This window comes from Rhipicephalus microplus, chromosome 10 (genome assembly GCF_043290135.1).
Source record: "Rhipicephalus microplus isolate Deutch F79 chromosome 10, USDA_Rmic, whole genome shotgun sequence".
Lineage (NCBI taxonomy): Eukaryota > Metazoa > Arthropoda > Arachnida > Ixodida > Ixodidae > Rhipicephalus > Rhipicephalus microplus.
The window spans coordinates 2,075,551-2,091,929 of record NC_134709.1 but is presented as its reverse complement, the minus strand read 5'-3'; the positions used below and the strand labels follow the sequence as shown (position 1 = coordinate 2,091,929).

The 16,379-nt window shown below is 42.8% G+C and overlaps 1 protein-coding gene across 1 annotated transcript in view; it reads left to right on the top strand.

Annotated features, from left to right (window-relative positions):
• g (adaptor-related protein complex 3, delta 1 subunit-like garnet) overlaps positions 1–16,379 on the top strand; it is a 330,226-nt gene that overhangs the window by 82,706 nt on the left and 231,141 nt on the right. Inside the window, exons 10-12 of the mRNA XM_075875995.1 lie at positions 3,835–3,884; positions 10,127–10,175; positions 14,312–14,457. Of these exons, the coding sequence (XP_075732110.1) occupies positions 3,835–3,884; positions 10,127–10,175; positions 14,312–14,457 (245 nt within the window). The remainder of the gene's footprint in view (positions 1–3,834; positions 3,885–10,126; positions 10,176–14,311; positions 14,458–16,379) is intronic.

Below are 16,379 nucleotides of genomic sequence, written 5' to 3'. Positions count from 1 at the left end.
AATATTCGCACAAGCCTAATATTGGGTTTTGAATGTATTATGATGCCGCTTTCCTGCGGGGTACTTCAGTACAAAATCTGAAGCACAAGATTGCTTTGGATCTCATGGCTTTCTGGCTTTCTCACATGATCGTGTTGAAGTATTTTGTGAATGTAATCTTGAATTAGATGCGATTGCTTAAATGTTATGCACAAATAATATTCTATCTATAGCATTGTGATTACCAATGCTAGATATGATAAAAAAAGCGATATTTGGTGCACCATATTTTTTTTCATCCTGCTGTCTTTAGTGAAAGAGCTCTCGAAATGCAACGATTGTTACCGCTGCCATTCAGCCTCTGCAATGCACCGGCAACATTTGAGCGCATTATGGACACTATTCTATGGGGCCTTGAATGGAATACATGCTTGTGCTGTTAATGCTATATGGATTGTATGGATCCAATTCGAATTTGCACCGAATTGCTATTCACTTCGAACCTAGAATTTTCTATTCACACAAGCCTAATGTCCAGTTTCAAAACAGTCTCCCATGCCTGTATCTTATTTAGAGAATCATTCACAGACGGAGGCTTTTATGCTGTGCAATTTTTGTATTCATTTCTTTTTGATTACTCGTTAAGAAACATGCTTATGTTTGCCCATGGCACTGACAAAAAAAGTTTTGTCTTACTTCAGTTTCAATCTTTGTTTTACCTGACTTGTTTTGTTCACTATCAGTTAGCACATAAAAGGCGTGTTCATTGTACATTACTTACACTGTGAAGAAACAATTATCCTAATGTTAACTAGAACTAACAAACAAGAAAGCGTAGAGGATGTTATTATGATGAAAATGCGAAAAAAGTAACGTGGATCAAAAGACTTGTTGCTGGCAGGAACCGAACTTAAGACTTTTGAATGATGCGTACGATGCTGTGTACACCGAGATATGCACATATGCATGTGTGTAAGTGCTGCGCCATTTGTGCCATTCTGCGCCAACCTGACCCGCTGCACCAAGCTGCTCCTGGACGGCAATATGCGTATACAACGCCAAATTTAGCCTAGCTTTATCATCAACTGAGCAACACGCGTGAGCTACACAAAAGGTGCAACCGCATCCATATCAATTTAGTTTGGTAACATTGTATTTCGCTTCATGCATGAGTCTTGTTGAAGTGGTGTTTCTGTGCATGCCTCATTATGCGACTCTATATATGTTTTAACAGCAAAGCTTTTAGCCAAATCATATTAACTAAAACAAGTAACTCCAACAGCAAAAATTTGTAATGGTAATGCTGCACGCGCTTTCTATTTTTGATACCCCATCATTATGCGTGTAACGCTGGCTTGCGGAATTCGCTCCCAAATGACTGGGAACAATCTAGATAGTCTTAGAGCCTTCCGATCAGATTGTGCACACAACGTGTACATTAGAGTTTGTTCTGAAACTTATGCAGCCGCTAGCGATAACGCAGGAATTTTCAATGGCACATGTGTAAATGCAAACGCGCTTTGCTGCTTGGCAGATTATCCATGGCCGACACTCTGGTTTGCAGCTATCAATCTACAGCTTGTATTGCTTGTAGAATGACGTATTCTTTTCCGGCACAGGTTCGTCCAAATAAGGTTCACTCATGAAAACAGCGGCTGCTGCCTTCGTCAACCTCACGACCCCATGAGAATACGAAGGTTGAAAGCTAATGCTTTTGAATCCAACATCGCGACACTCTGCAGAACGCTAGTGTAAGAAAGTATGTACGGCCGCTCCAGGGAGAAATGCTCTCATCGCACAATCTCCTTTCGTTGAGAGCGCACCATGTAGAAGGAATTTACGAGCCGCGCGCTGATGCTTGCGAATAGCGCGCCCCTGGCTTATCACAACCATGCCCTTAGAATCAAAGTTCGTTGCTGCTGCTCGAGCGACCCGCCCCCCTCCTCCTTCCCCCCATGTATTTTTTCATGCTTGTTCAAGACGGGCTGCGTGTTTCCTCTCTGCTTGAGCATTTGACGGCAGGCAGGCCGGTGGGATAGTGTCGCGTGCGCCCTCTAAGCGCAGCACTCGCCACCCCAGCTTGCGCAATTTTACGCGTGGGTAGAACTTGTGCACGGGGAATGTTACTAACTTACAGTTCACATGGAACATGGCAGCGATGGGGAAAATCTGTCAAGTGCCCATTTAGTTCCTATTCTAATGAAAAAAAAAGTCACTCAATTGCCTAGCAGTGGCGGGACGAGCCCATCTAAATTTTTGTGGTTCTCATGTCGGCTGCCGCACTTCAATGACCGGAACATAACTTCTTTACATTTATTTTTATACAGCTTTATAAGTTTAGTATGAAGATAACTTTAATATGTTAGTTCATCTCTAGTCTTGAGTTTCTGTTCATGTTGTATGTGGTGTTTTAATCATATTTTAAGCATTGTAACATTTTAACATTAAGTTTTTTTTATTAGTTTGAGTAGCTATTCAGAGCGCCGCTTATGTTTATTCTTCGAGTTGCTGTGCTTTCAACTTCAATGTTGTAAGTTTTAATATATATATATATATATATATATATATATATATATATAATTAGGAATAAAGGAGCACACTTACGAAAATTTGATAGTTGTTTACTCTACGTTTCGGTCGTGGCACGGCCTTCGTCAGGTTTGCCACGGCCGAAACGTAAACTATCAAATTTTCGTAAGTGTGCTCCTTTATTCCTAATTATATTTGCACCGGACCCACAAAATTTCTTTTTTGAATCATATATATATATATATATATATATATATATATATATATATATATATATATATATATATATATATAAAATGGGGTAACTCTATTCACTTGATCAGCATTAAATGGTTAGTATAAACCACTGAATTTTATTTGTGATGAGAAAGCAAAGAGAAAACGAAAATTCTGATTAACAGTCATGTGTGACCTATGAAATATGCTCCAACACTAAATTTTGATGCTCCAAAACACGCCTTTTGCTGTGCAAGAGCTGCTCCAAAATGCCCCTTTCACTGCTCCAAAGCTGCTCCAAAACAGTGTTATTTTTGCTCCAAAAGACTGAAGCCTGCTTCCACCCCTGCATACGAAAACCTCATCAATTGGGTGGATCACTTGTCAACATCTACTTTGTGGAGATGCGTGGATTTTTGCTAATGTGAGAGAGCTAAGAAGAAAATCAGCATGTCACAATAATCTGAAATCGGAACTGCTTGAAGTGCTGCAAAAATGGACATTATAAACCCATTAGAATGAAAGTTGCGGTGTGCGGAATATTCAGTGGTGAAATCCCAGCTTTAAATTGACACATACGCGAATGTCCTACGTACCATAACGTTTGTTCTGATGGATTTACGATATTCTTCATCTTTGCTACACTGCACACATTTTTGTTTCCAAATTATTGTGATATGCTGATTTACTTTGTGACTCTCTTAGTTTAAAGAAATTCTGTTCCTCAAAAGACACTAAATGTTTGGTATTTCAGAAAAAACATTTGCATATTTGATATCTTCACACATATTTACAAAAACTCAATAAGTCTGATTAATATTGATTAACAAATGAGAGAAAAAGTTGTAAACCAGTGGCCACATTTAATTGGTGAATGGTACTGTTCGTTATCTATGCGTGATGACTTAGAGCTGTGCTGTGCATGTGTGTGATGTTGTGTCAAGTTTTGCTAATGTGCTTTCCTGTTCTCTTGTTTTCCTCTTGTCTCATGGCCACACCCACCACCACCGGATCACCCCCATCTCCCGTTTCATCTTCTTGGGGATCCTTCCTTGCATGTTCTTCCTACCCCTCTGGTTTTTTTTTTTATTCTTTTTGCCACGCTTACAGTCTTGATTTCTATATCCTCAGGAATGCCAAACCACTCTGCGTCAATACAGGTACGTTTGCATTGGTTTTACTTTGATAATATCTCCTTCAGTCTTGTATTATGGTGCACTTTTTGCAAATTTCATTCCAAGAGAGAAAATCAAGGAATGGGTTGTTTTGTGTGATTGTCGCAAAACAGCCATTTGGGTTTGTTTGTAGTGATTCATTTTAAACGCAAAAGTGAGGTGCAGTACAGAACAGAAACTAATATAGAGAAGAATAACCAGGCGCACACTCGCAAAATGAAGTTTGTTGAAAAGGCATCACCAGTTGTGCAGTTTTTCTCTCCTAAAAAATAAATTACTAAAGAAAAAGAATCATGAAGGCGTTCATGTGTCTAAATGAAAAAAGTTCAAGAAAATAACAACAAAAATGGGGGAGGAGTTTTTTATTTAGGTGCACTCACCTTCGTGATCTTTTGGTCTAACGGGGATAGTCATTCTATTTTTTTAGGGAAGAAAAACTATCATGCTCTTAATCTGTAAGCTATATATGTGTTGCCTTATCTTTAAACTTTCAGTTGTGAGTGTGCACCAATGTTATTTTCTTTGGTCCCTGTGCTGCACCACACATTTTCCATTTAAAACTTATTGTTTGACTTTCACTAATTGATCTTGAATAATGTGTAATTTAATATACAGTTTTTCTGCAATCAGTCAGCTTCAGTCCTGAAAGAATGCTGTTAGGCTGCAGAAATATTAAAGATGCAAACCACATTGACAACAAAACAGAAAGGGAGGAGGGGGACAGGATAGGGTGTCAACTTACAACTAACTTTATTTGAAAGAAAAAGAAGCTCCTTTTTAAGTGCATACAGGCGCAGTCACAGTTGCATAGAACATGGGTGAACAATTACAGGTTGGAGACATCATAAAAGCAAAAGAAAGAAATTGTGCTTCATATTTACGCAGGCTGAAAAAAGTGTCACTTATACACATATCTCGCCTTTCATCCATAAAATACGCCTCCAAAAGTTTACGTGCCACAGTGCTTTCGTTCTCCAAGTATGTGAATGTTTGTAAGGTCATACATGCAAGATTTACTGTGCGTGGGCACTGATCTTATTTTTAATTGAAAGCACATGCTCCTTTGCCCTGTCATTAATGCGGCGTCCGGTCAGGCCGATATAAAATTTGCTACATAAAAGTAGAATTTCGTGAACAACGCACACCGCGCAAGGTACAAACTGCCTTGCATGTTTTTGTATCTCAAAGGGTCAGCTTTTGCAGTACTGCAATGCATGGACGGAGGCCTGCCAGCTTCTATGGGGCTGAAAAAAAAAAAAAAAAACAATAGGTACTTTGTACCTGTTCGCCATATTTTTTAAGTTGTGCGAAACTTTGTGCATATACCACACGACCTGAGGTCTTTTATTCACCGGCGGCTTTGTTTTCTATATCTGAAGGAAGGTTTCCGCTACTATAACAGAGCATCCGGCTTAATTTAGCTTCTACATCTGGTGATAAAAACTTTCCTTCATTTTGTTAGCACTGCATCAATGTAGATTCAAGGCACATTCATGCTCCTGCCCTCTTAGCAAGTTTTGCATGCGCCGAGTCGTAGGGTAAAAGTTCTTTACGAGAGCGAGGGCAGTAGGTCCAGCAAGTGTGTGGCTCCAATAGCATCAAGGTTAAATTTCAAACTGCAATTTGTCATCTAAAGGCAGTGCATGCATAAAAGAAAGCCCTTTATCATGTTGCCGAAACAAAATAACATTATTATCCACTGCACAGAAGGGTTAGATTCTAAGATCACTAAAAAATCAACATATCTAAACACATGTGGCACTGGGGCATTGTCAAGAATCAAAGCCAACTCTTTATCAATAACAGCTAAAGACAAACTAGATAAAATTTGCACAATGCATGACCGAATGCAGATACCTTGACAATGGATATAATACTGATCATCGTAAGGAACAAAAGTTCAAAGGAACAAAGCTATCAACTGAGATGCCTGCACTACTCTCAAAAGAAACACTCCATCGTGTTCAATACATGACTGATCTATTGGAAACAGTTCGGCATTAAAGCCCAACAACTAGCTGAACAACACGCTTTAGTAAGCTATAGTAGGCCTGAAATACATGCACAACCTGTTTTTCGGTTGCATTTGTTTTGACAGAAAAAAAAGTGCTCTTAAGTCTTGACATCGGTCCTAGAACATTGCACCCCTAACACATGCTAGTGTCTCTAGCAAAGTGAACCTATGCAGCAATACACAGCATAATGAAGTTAGATGGCTGCAAGTGCTCCACTGAGGAAGCCTGCAGAAGTGTCCACTCGTAAATTCAGGCCATTTTCAGAAACAAATGGTGCATGACACACCTCCTAAGTTGACGTGTACAATTGCATAAACCGTGACTGATAGGGTTAAAGCAGGGAAAAAACAGCGCAAAGTTCTGACAGGACACAAAATGAAAAAAATACGAAATCAGTGCCGACTTATAACTGGTTGTATTTTTTGATATGCAGTCGAGCCCTCTTATAACTAACCTGAGCCTGACGTGGCATCCATTCACTGTATCCCGAAGTTTATAGTAAATGAAACACTGCTTTTAAAAAAGTTGCGAATGAGAACACGAAATTTTTTGCTCCCAAAAGTTCGTGATGGATGTATTTCGAAGGGAAGAAGCGATAAGGGCGGTCTCGAGTTTATTTTAAAGGCCAGCATGTTCTTCGCCGAGGCCCGTGGCGTAAGCTGCATGAGGCACTGGCTCCAAAGTTTCTTTGTTCTCGCAATCCGATTCCTTCAAATCGCTCTTGACGTGTAGTTCATTCACAGTGCCCTAATCCGTGCACGGTTCTGTAGTGTCGGCATTATCATAGCCGTAATTAAACCATCACAACAGATACACCCACCCACTCTCCCATGTCAGGGTCGACAACGCGCTGCCAAAAATCACCGCCGCAGTGGTCCTGTTCAAAAGCTTCAGGATTGGCATCGGGCCTGTATGTAGACGAAGTTGGTCTCGCGAAATGAGTTTGGCGCGCATGTAACTGTCACTGCCGCCCACGAAATATTCACTCTCTCCACAGCTGAACAATGGGACGCTTGAAGCGGCAAGTTGGCTGCCAGGTGGTTAGGTGCCACTCCACGACGCGACTCCTAACGTGCCGATTACGCCCAAGCCAAGTGGCCACACTTTCGACGTTCTTTTTAGTGTTTTTTTTTTTTTTTTAGTGGAAGCCGAGTGCTAAGTGAGCGAGAGCAGGTCCTAAACACGAAAGGAATCCCGAGTTATCAGAGTGGGTGGAGTAGCGTACACGCGTGCACTAGACCGATACGATAGGACAAGACGTAGACGATTGGATACAGACGATGTTGGCAAATGGTCTGGTCACTCCAGACCGGCGACGTCGACGACAGTACTGGCGATCAAAAACAAAGGAGATGGCCGACCGGTCTTTGAAAGATTGGTGGCAGTGTGAAAATACGGGCCGCGTCTGGTGATGCGGGGTACTCACAGGAGCGGGGGGACAGAGGACGGAGAGGTGCGTAACAAAAAGCGGTTGGGGAGAGCGGCAACTAGAAGGGCGCGGAGGCAGAGTCGCCGTTTAACAATAGGAATCTATTGCCACCTCGCCGATGCCTGATTGGTGGTCGAAAGTTGTTTACCGGAAGTCGGCAGAGCGCCGACTCTGTTCGCTGTAACCGATCGGCGGCGCTTGGAGACATTCGTTGCGAGTGCGATTTTGTGCCATTGAAACATTGTATATTTACATGATCATCGGGATATTGTTTGTTTTAAGTGAAAGCTAATTTTAAGTGTGGCCGTTATATCTGGGCTCGACTGTGTAGGCACATACTGTAAAAGCCCGCATATAGGCCAGGGTACTTTTCTAGATTTGAGGGTACCATATTTCGCCCTCGTACTATATGCGGTTCCAAGAATTTTCGGCCAATTCAGTTTTGACTTCGGCATAGTGCGGTGCTATTATCATCTTCAGGTGTTTGCGCACTTCTGCGCTAGGTGCTAAGTAGTGTTAGCGAGGATAGCAGGCGTTAGTTCTACAGACCCATATGTGCAACAGTGGTCAGTGGCCTTTGCTTCAACTTGGCGCCCTTAACGATGGCCACGATTTTGCTCCTGTGATTTTACGCCATATTAGCACTGTGCAGGCAGTACTCGCCTGCTTTAAAAGGAAAGTTATCGCTACTGCCGAAACAATCGGCAACTGTGCCGTGGAGTGGTAGTTCAAAGTCAACGAGCGAAGTATTCGCGGTTAGTGGAAGCAGAAGGACACCCTTTTTGCGTAAAGAGGTCAACAAAAAAGTTTCCGTGAACCGAAAAAATAGAGCGTTTTCTGACATGGCGCGAGAACTCGCAGATTTTGTGCGACAGCAGCGAGGTGCACATCTCGCTGTTAAGATCGATCTGCTGCTACAAGCGAAAGCAAGGGAGATTGCATGGGACAATGGCATTCAGCCGGAGGATTTCAAAGTGAGCAAGCATTGGGTGTCTCTCTTCACGCGCCGCGCTGGGTTCTCGTAAGTCTGCGTATGTCGATTTCGCAGAAGCTACCAAATAGCTACAAAGAGGACCTTGTGAAGTTTCAAAAGTATGTAATTGCGTTGTGAAAGGCTGTCTCCTTTCAGCTAGGCCAGGTCGGCAACGGGGGATCAAACGTCGGTTTAACCATTGTTTATAGATACTTTTTTGAGTTTCCGAACTTCTTTCGAGGCAAGCGCGATTTGCTCCAAGGGAATGTGGGGGCGCTGCAGTCTAACTTAGTGCCAAGTAACCAGCTGCATTCCACTGGCTTCACTGTAGCTGCAGTTTCGTGTGTTCTGTGGCAGTGTTTGGTCGCACTTTTTTTTTCTGTGTGCATGTCTCATCAATTTTTGTACACGTTGTATGCGTCCAGTCTTCTGAAGACAATTCGACGGCTACAGTCACGAAGACACTCGGACATCTACGACTTAGGAAGCTCTCCGATTGTTGACATTCCAGGCATGATCTAAGCATTGACTACGTGTGGACACACCGAGCACGTGTGTACTTCTCACGAGGTTAATTCTACTGTTGCTGCTATCGCGTGGGCCGTAGCCCAGACCTTCCGTACATCATAACGATCTGTTTTGTGCCCGGGCGCACCAGTGGGTACAGGAAAAGCCCTAAGAAATGCCACTTCTCTTTGCTGTCCAACCCGCTGTTACTGAAGATGTAAGAAAGACGCACGGGAAATTTTGGGAAAGACGCACAAGGTGGACAATGTTCACTTTCAAGAAAGTGACATCCTGAAGACAAATAAGCATATCATAAATGGAGTAGTCGAAATCGACCTAGGTACTTGGGCATTAAGGAGTGATGCAGGTTCTTGATTATTTCCGAACCTTCCAGTGTACTTGTCATGAAACTGCAAAAAAGGGTACCTGTACAACAACCAACTGCTGCTGCCTTGTCATCTGCCAGAAGAATCCTGGCAACAGGTCCCCTCTCCATCGGAGGGCTCCAGTTTTTCTAAGCGATCGGAAAAAAGTGTGCTTGAACATCCCAGCAACTAGAGTTTGGTGGTCCTGGAGGAGGCGGAAAAACCTCCGGTAATCTATAATGCAGAATTCAAAGAATATATCTACTAGCACAGTGAAAGGAAAAAAGTGTGCCGCTAGGAAATATTTAGTAGGACTGTATATATATATATATATATATATATATATATATATATATATATATATATATATATATATATATATATATATATATATATATATAATATGCAAATCGCCTATGGTTATATGGTGCGATCACTTTTGTATGCATATTACTATATCTACACATATCACATAAAGAATAGATTTTTTGACCCATAAGTCATGAATATAGCACATGTTTGTGGTGCTCAGCGGTGATACATATCAACGAGAGATAGGAGGCACCAAATCATGTTAGTTTCCATTCTAATTTTCGACTGTCAAGGCATATATGTGCCATGTCCCAAAATAAAACTATTTGTAAGTCGTCACTTGTCGTGCCTTCTTTGTCTTGTGTCCAGTCAGAATTTGGAGCTGCTTTTTCCTGTTGCAAGCATGAACCAAGTAGCCTAAGCCTCAACCTTAGCATACTTTGATGAGATATTCATTGCCGTCTCAATGGTTGTGTGTCAGTTGTGGTCTTCTATGTTTTGTCACATGTATGCCTACATGCTGCCACTTTCTGGATTCGACATTTGATGCGAATAGCAATAGCCAGTGCCTTAATAATACTTCCTGCAGCATTTCTGTGTACTCACTGTGGCTTTTTTTTTTCCAGCTCTGCGTCCAGAAACTCCGAATATTGATAGAAGACTCCGATCAAAACTGTAAGCTTGTGATGCTAACTTCTTCCCGTAGTGTAGGCCTTTGCAAATATTCGATCTCTTCGAAAATTCGAATAAATTTTACAATTTTCAAAAAATATTGAAAATTTTAATGTTTTTGAAATTAACAAATTGGTGTATATTGATCCACATATAATCCCCGTGTAAACGTGGTTGTGGTGATAAACTGTGAATACAACTATTCAGGTGATAATGTAACGTCTAAAAGACCGCTCTCACGCAGTAATTTGAAGTGTGCTATTGCAATGCGGACCATTAAAACATGTTTTCAATTGAAAATAAGCACTTCCTTGGCACAAAAGTAGCACTACGACGTTTCTTGACCACTTTTCCAGCAATCAACATAGAAATAATAGTTGCCTTTAGTGTCCCTTTTTTTTATGACACTGATCGATGTTTTTCAGGGCCCACTTTAAAGAAACCACCGTGCGCCTCAACTTGTAGTGCCATCTGCGTGGTTGTGCTAATACTAGAGTGACAGGGATTTTTAAAGTGCATGCAAGCTCAAAGGTTGAAGGGCACATCGGGAGAGCTGTGAGTTGCAATGGCCTTGCGATGGCATTTACAACTAAGAGCACACTCCTCACCTCGTGCCTTAACTATGAGAAGCGATGTATTGGATTCAATATAAACGATGGCGACTTCAATTTTAATGGTGCATCGTACATATTTACATACCGTATTTTTCCTCAGAGAGTCCGACTTTCTTGCGAATGGTACCCACGGTCACTGCCAGCGAGCGCGCGCATACTTCCTGCACAAAGTTTGCTAGTGTATCCTCCAACTGCGGCTGAAGCGTGCTTTGTCCACGTAAAATTTTTCATGAATTGCACATCTGCAGGTTTCCTTTCTGCACTCTCCAATAACGCACGCTTTTACAAGTGGTGCTGAGCAGCCATGTTGCAGTTCACTTCCACAAACTCAACAACATTTAGTTCAAACACTGCGGAGAACTCCCTCCTCGTACCGTTTTTCATATTCAGTGAAAGGAAAAAAAGAACACACCAGAATTCAAACGCAGCATCAAGCGGAGCGAAAACTCGGAACAGATCGGAAACAAATCATGGACACAAAGATGACAGAAAAAAAAAAAGCCTGCTATTAAACTTGGATGTTTATATAGCCGTGTCTGGCTTCTCATGCACATGCAAGCCACGTGTTGCCAGACGGTGGCACACTGTCGGCTAGGCCACATATAACGGCCCCACTTAAAACGAACTATTGCATAAAATGAACAATATCCGCGTTACAGTGAAAATAAACATTGTTTCAATGACACAAAATCGCACTTGCAACGAACGTCCCTGAGCACCGCCTATCGGTTACAGCGAACGAAGTTGGCGCTCTGCCGACTTCTTGGAAAACCACTTTCGACCATGGATCAGCAAGGTGCCCACAAGATTCTTATTGTTAAACGCCAACCCTGCCTCCACGCCCCTCTAGTTGCCGCTCTCCCTGACCGCTCTTTGTTTCCCACCCTTCAGTCCTTTGTCCCCTCGCTACTCTGAGCACCTCGCATCCCGTGACGCGGCCCGTGTTTTCACACTGCCACCCATCTTTCGAAGACCGGTCGGCCATCTCCCCTGTTTTTGATTGCTGGTACTGTTGTTGACATCGCCGGCCTGGAGTGACCAGACCATTTGCCAGCATCGTCTGTATCTAATCATCTGCATATTGTCTTATTGTATCATTCTAGTGCGCGCGCGTAAGCTTCCCCACCTACTCTGATAATTCGCGATTCTTTTTGTGTTTAGGACCTGTTCTCGCTCACTTTGCGCTCGGCTCAGCATGCCCTCTGCATGCGTGCAGAAGCGGACAAACGGACAAATTTGCACAGAACAAATTGCGAAATATAGAAGTTAGTGAGGCCACGCAAACCCACCGGCACAACAAATCGATTCTTTGACCACGGCCGCCAATTCTTTGAACATTGCCGCGCGCCGCCATCCAAGAAACCGTCCTTAGACCTCTGTGCGCGCAGGCACTCTTTCAATTTTTTTTTCTACTTGGGAGTTGCACATGGACTTTTCAAGCAAGTGGCCCGATTTGCCTCCTTCCTGCGTGTTTTGGTTTTCGAGGTCGCCTTTCCACCGTATTCTCCCCTCTCTTTACTCTATCGCAACTCCTTGCCCTTCTCCCGCAAATCGGCTCTTCTCTCTTGACACAACTCTTTCGCCCGTCTTCACCGCTCCGCGATGCCAGCCATGCTGACTCGAATTCAAAAGTTTTGTTTTCTGACTAGAAACCGACCCAGAACTGTACCACGTGTTGTGGCGTGTGTGTTGCATGTGCGCGTCTTGCTCGCCCCAGGTGTGTGTGTGTAGTCAGGAAGGCAGACGGGAGGTTTCGCACTCTTTTTCCTGCTGCTCAACAAAATGTTGAAAGTGTGAACGCTTGGCTTGGGCATAATCCACGCATTATGTGCCGCGTTGCGGAGCGCTTACTCATAGCTGTTGACCATTTGGCAGCCAACGTGCTGCTTCGGGCGTTCCATTATTCAGCTGTGGAGATGGTGAATATTTTTTGGCGCCTTGACGACTACATGCACGCGAAAATGTTTTCACGAGGCGAACTTCATCGACGTCGGGCCCGATGCCGAGCCTGAAGCTTCCGAACAGGACCACTTCGGCAGCAATTTGTGGCAGCGCGTAGTCGACTTTGACCTCGCAGAGCGGGTGGGACATCTGTTGCGATGGTTTAATTAAGGCCGATGATGATGCCGACAACGCGGAACCGTGCGCGAATTAGGGCTGTGTGAATTAAGTGAGCGGCAAGAGCGATTTGGAGGAATCGGATTGGGAGAACGACAAAACTTTGGAGCGAAGAGCACGCTGCCATTTGAAATAAACTGGAGACTGCCCTTATCGCTTCTGCTCTTCGAAACACGGGCATCACGGACTTTTTTGGGCAAAGTTTTTGCGTTTTCACTCGCAACTTTTTAAAAGCTGTTTTTCATTTACTACGAACTTCAGAAACAGCGAACGGATGCTGCGTCAGGCTCAGGTTCATTATAACAAGCAGGCTCGACTGTATAAGAAAAGGGGTGACTTTAGCTCGTTGTTTTATTTAAAATACTTCTACTTTGAACTGAGAAAGGCATTGATTATGGCAAGTACTTGAATGGTTATTTGGACTAATGCCTTGAAACGGAGCAGTCAGCAAGTAAAGTTTCCATGTGCAATGAACAACGATGATAGCCTTGCGTAAGTGGTGATCCCAGCATCCACGCTTGGGGACACTTTTCTTGTAGATATCAAGCTAAGTTTTCCAGGTTTTTTGGTTTATTCCAACTTTCGTATCTACTGTAATTGTGTATACAAAAAAAAAAAAGTGCGACTTGTTTGGTCGGGGGACACGAAGGGTTGACATCTGTGCAGTTTTCATGACAGCTGTTTTCTTTCTTATGTGTATGCCCGCAGCACAATTATGAATGCTGTCCAATGTAGCTGGCTTGTTTTGAGGAAAGTTAGCCTTGTACAGCTGGAAGCAACAGGTACCACAGAGCTTTATCGAGCTCTTGTTGCCAACACTCACAATAGTCAAGGGCAGTTGTGTTCGAGAAGTGCATGTTGGGGCCTAGTTAACAAGACGGTAAAAGGGGTCATTTTGTGATGTGACAATTAATGCTTTCCAGTGAAAACTAGAAGTAGAGGGCCTATTATGCCTTGACCTATCTGAAAAGTGGGCTATAAAAAATATTTCAGTGCAAAACAGGCCCTGTAAGTTGCAGGCTGTAAGCCCCTCTCTTGGTGCGTTACAATCTGCAGCAAGGAGCGAACCCCCATCTTTTGCCAAAGTTTCAGTCACTGCAAGTTTCAGTGCCAAGCTGAAGCATCTCGACCTAGCTGGCAAAAAAGCAATATTGTTTGCCGGAATGCAGATGCTTCCACTGCTTGCTGCGAAACAAGTCACGAGTGTGCCAGTGTTGCTGAACTCTCAGGCTGGTTGCTTGTTTGTAATAATGTTCAATTAAAAATGAAGCACTCAACTTGCTTGTGAATGCACAAGGATTAGGTTATGATAAAGAATTATATACCATGGTCTCTTTAAGAGCTTAAGTGTGCTGAGGATGAGACGCCGAGTTGTACCGGCTGACCTGCATCTGTTTCACGGTTCAGTGAAATACCTGGGGCTGCTGGCCATGTCCAAGATACTGAAGACGCACCCCAGGAGTGTCCAAGCCCACAAAGACTTGGTGCTGCAGTGTCTTGACGACAAGGACGAGTCTATCCGCCTCAGGGCTCTGGACCTGCTCTACGGCATGGTGAGAATCTCGGCTGTGTACGTGGTAGAGCAACCAAGAAACATGCCAATAAACCAGGCTGTGACAGAAACTACGATTGGGGCACGCAGTTGCTGTCAGCTTGATTAGCAGCTGATGCTTGAGGACCATAGTGTTCAAGTGTGAAAACTAGGCTTGTACTAATATACGAGCACTTCGAATATTCCAGTTAATATTACAATATTAGAGTTCAAATCAATTTAAATTGAAGTGCTGGAAATTTTGACATATTCAGAATGAAAAAAATATGTGTGTATTAGTACACCTTCTCTTAACTGTAGAGGGGGTTACAGTGAAGGCGTGCTGCACTGTGAATACATATGAGGAAAAATGTGCTCTGCCATAAAGCCCCACTTCAAGAATGAATAAACATACTGTATTTACTCCCATAATCTGCGCAGTTTTTGCGTTTTTTGTGCTCCGAGAAGGCGGTGCATATATTACACAAAGAAGTCACGAGCAATATATACATTGAAAAAAAAAAAAGAAAATAATTGAAGCATAATTGAAGTGTAGTTGATTATTTAACAGAAACAGGCAGATCTGATCACGTGCAGTCTAGGCAGAATTGCTGATTGAGAGGTCCTATTAGGAATAATCGCTGCGGCCGCATTCACTGCTTTCCCAAAGTGCATCATCTTTAGTTCCATTGAGCGTGTTCAAATGCCACATTTATTTTTTAATCTTTTCTCTACAATGCTGGGAGACACTAGGTTCTTCAACATGGTGATACCGGAACACCTAAGCGTTCGCACATACTAGTTGAAAGTGCCTTCTTCAACTGCAGGGAACTTGAATAGCAAGTGTGCACTTTTCTGCTTCTTCCCGCACCGATTGTATAGATCATCACAGGTTGAAAAACTTCATGTGAAGCGCTCACACTGAAGTGCTTGGCTATGGCACAGTTTCCGTTTTATTTGGCAGTCTTTATAGCAGCGAGCTTGAATTTCGCCACATATTTAATTATTGTAACCTATCGCAAAGGAACAGTAAAAACGGGATGCACGCATGGCGAAACCTTTAGTTTCATGCAATAATACCCAAAGGGAAATCTGGTGCTAGTGTCTACACGAACTCCTTTAGCGACGCTTTACCCCATGAGCATTATGGGAAGTACTGGCTTCAAATCTGTGCCGGATGGATCACGTTTATGAGATTCGAGACCCTTCTTTGCCGAGTGTAAAACAAAGTGATATGAAGGTATATTTAATTCAAACTTACTTCTTTCTTTTATACGTAAATTTTATTGCTAAAAGTTTTCGTGACCAGGAGGTAGAAATGAAACCTGGAAAAATTTAACCACTAGGGTTTGCATTGCTTTGTCATTGCATTTTAGATTTGGCATCAAGATATAATGAAATATTTTTGACAACACTTCAAAATAAAAAATTTTGTTTGTTTTTCTTGAAAGTACACATGATCTATTTATGTAAATAACAGAACAGTATTAAGTGAAAAACACTTAATGTTTTGTGTGCCGCGATGCCAGGTGCGTCTGTCCAATGGGTCTGCCCCCAATGCCCTTCTCGTTTTGTTCTGAAGTCGAGTTAAAGGAGCCTTGACGGTGCGTCTACTTTGTTTCATCGTCGTTCTAAGTCGATACAAACGAGTTTTTGCAACATGGGCTTTTGGAAAACATTAACTCAATGCAATATCCTCCACTGGCATCGCAGGCTATGTGTACGCGCCGTGGTGAGTGGACGACACTTCGCTTAAATTGTCAAATACAACCTGTAAGGCTCGAACGTTACAGCAGATCAAAACACCTACTGGTCTTCAGTCTTTTTGAACAACCAAGGCACTGCTTCAGTGCTTTGCCCCGCACCCCACTACCCACGCTGCGCAAAGAACGAAACTGACACTGTAAAAAAATTATCTGTAGACAGTTAGCTAGCGAACACAAT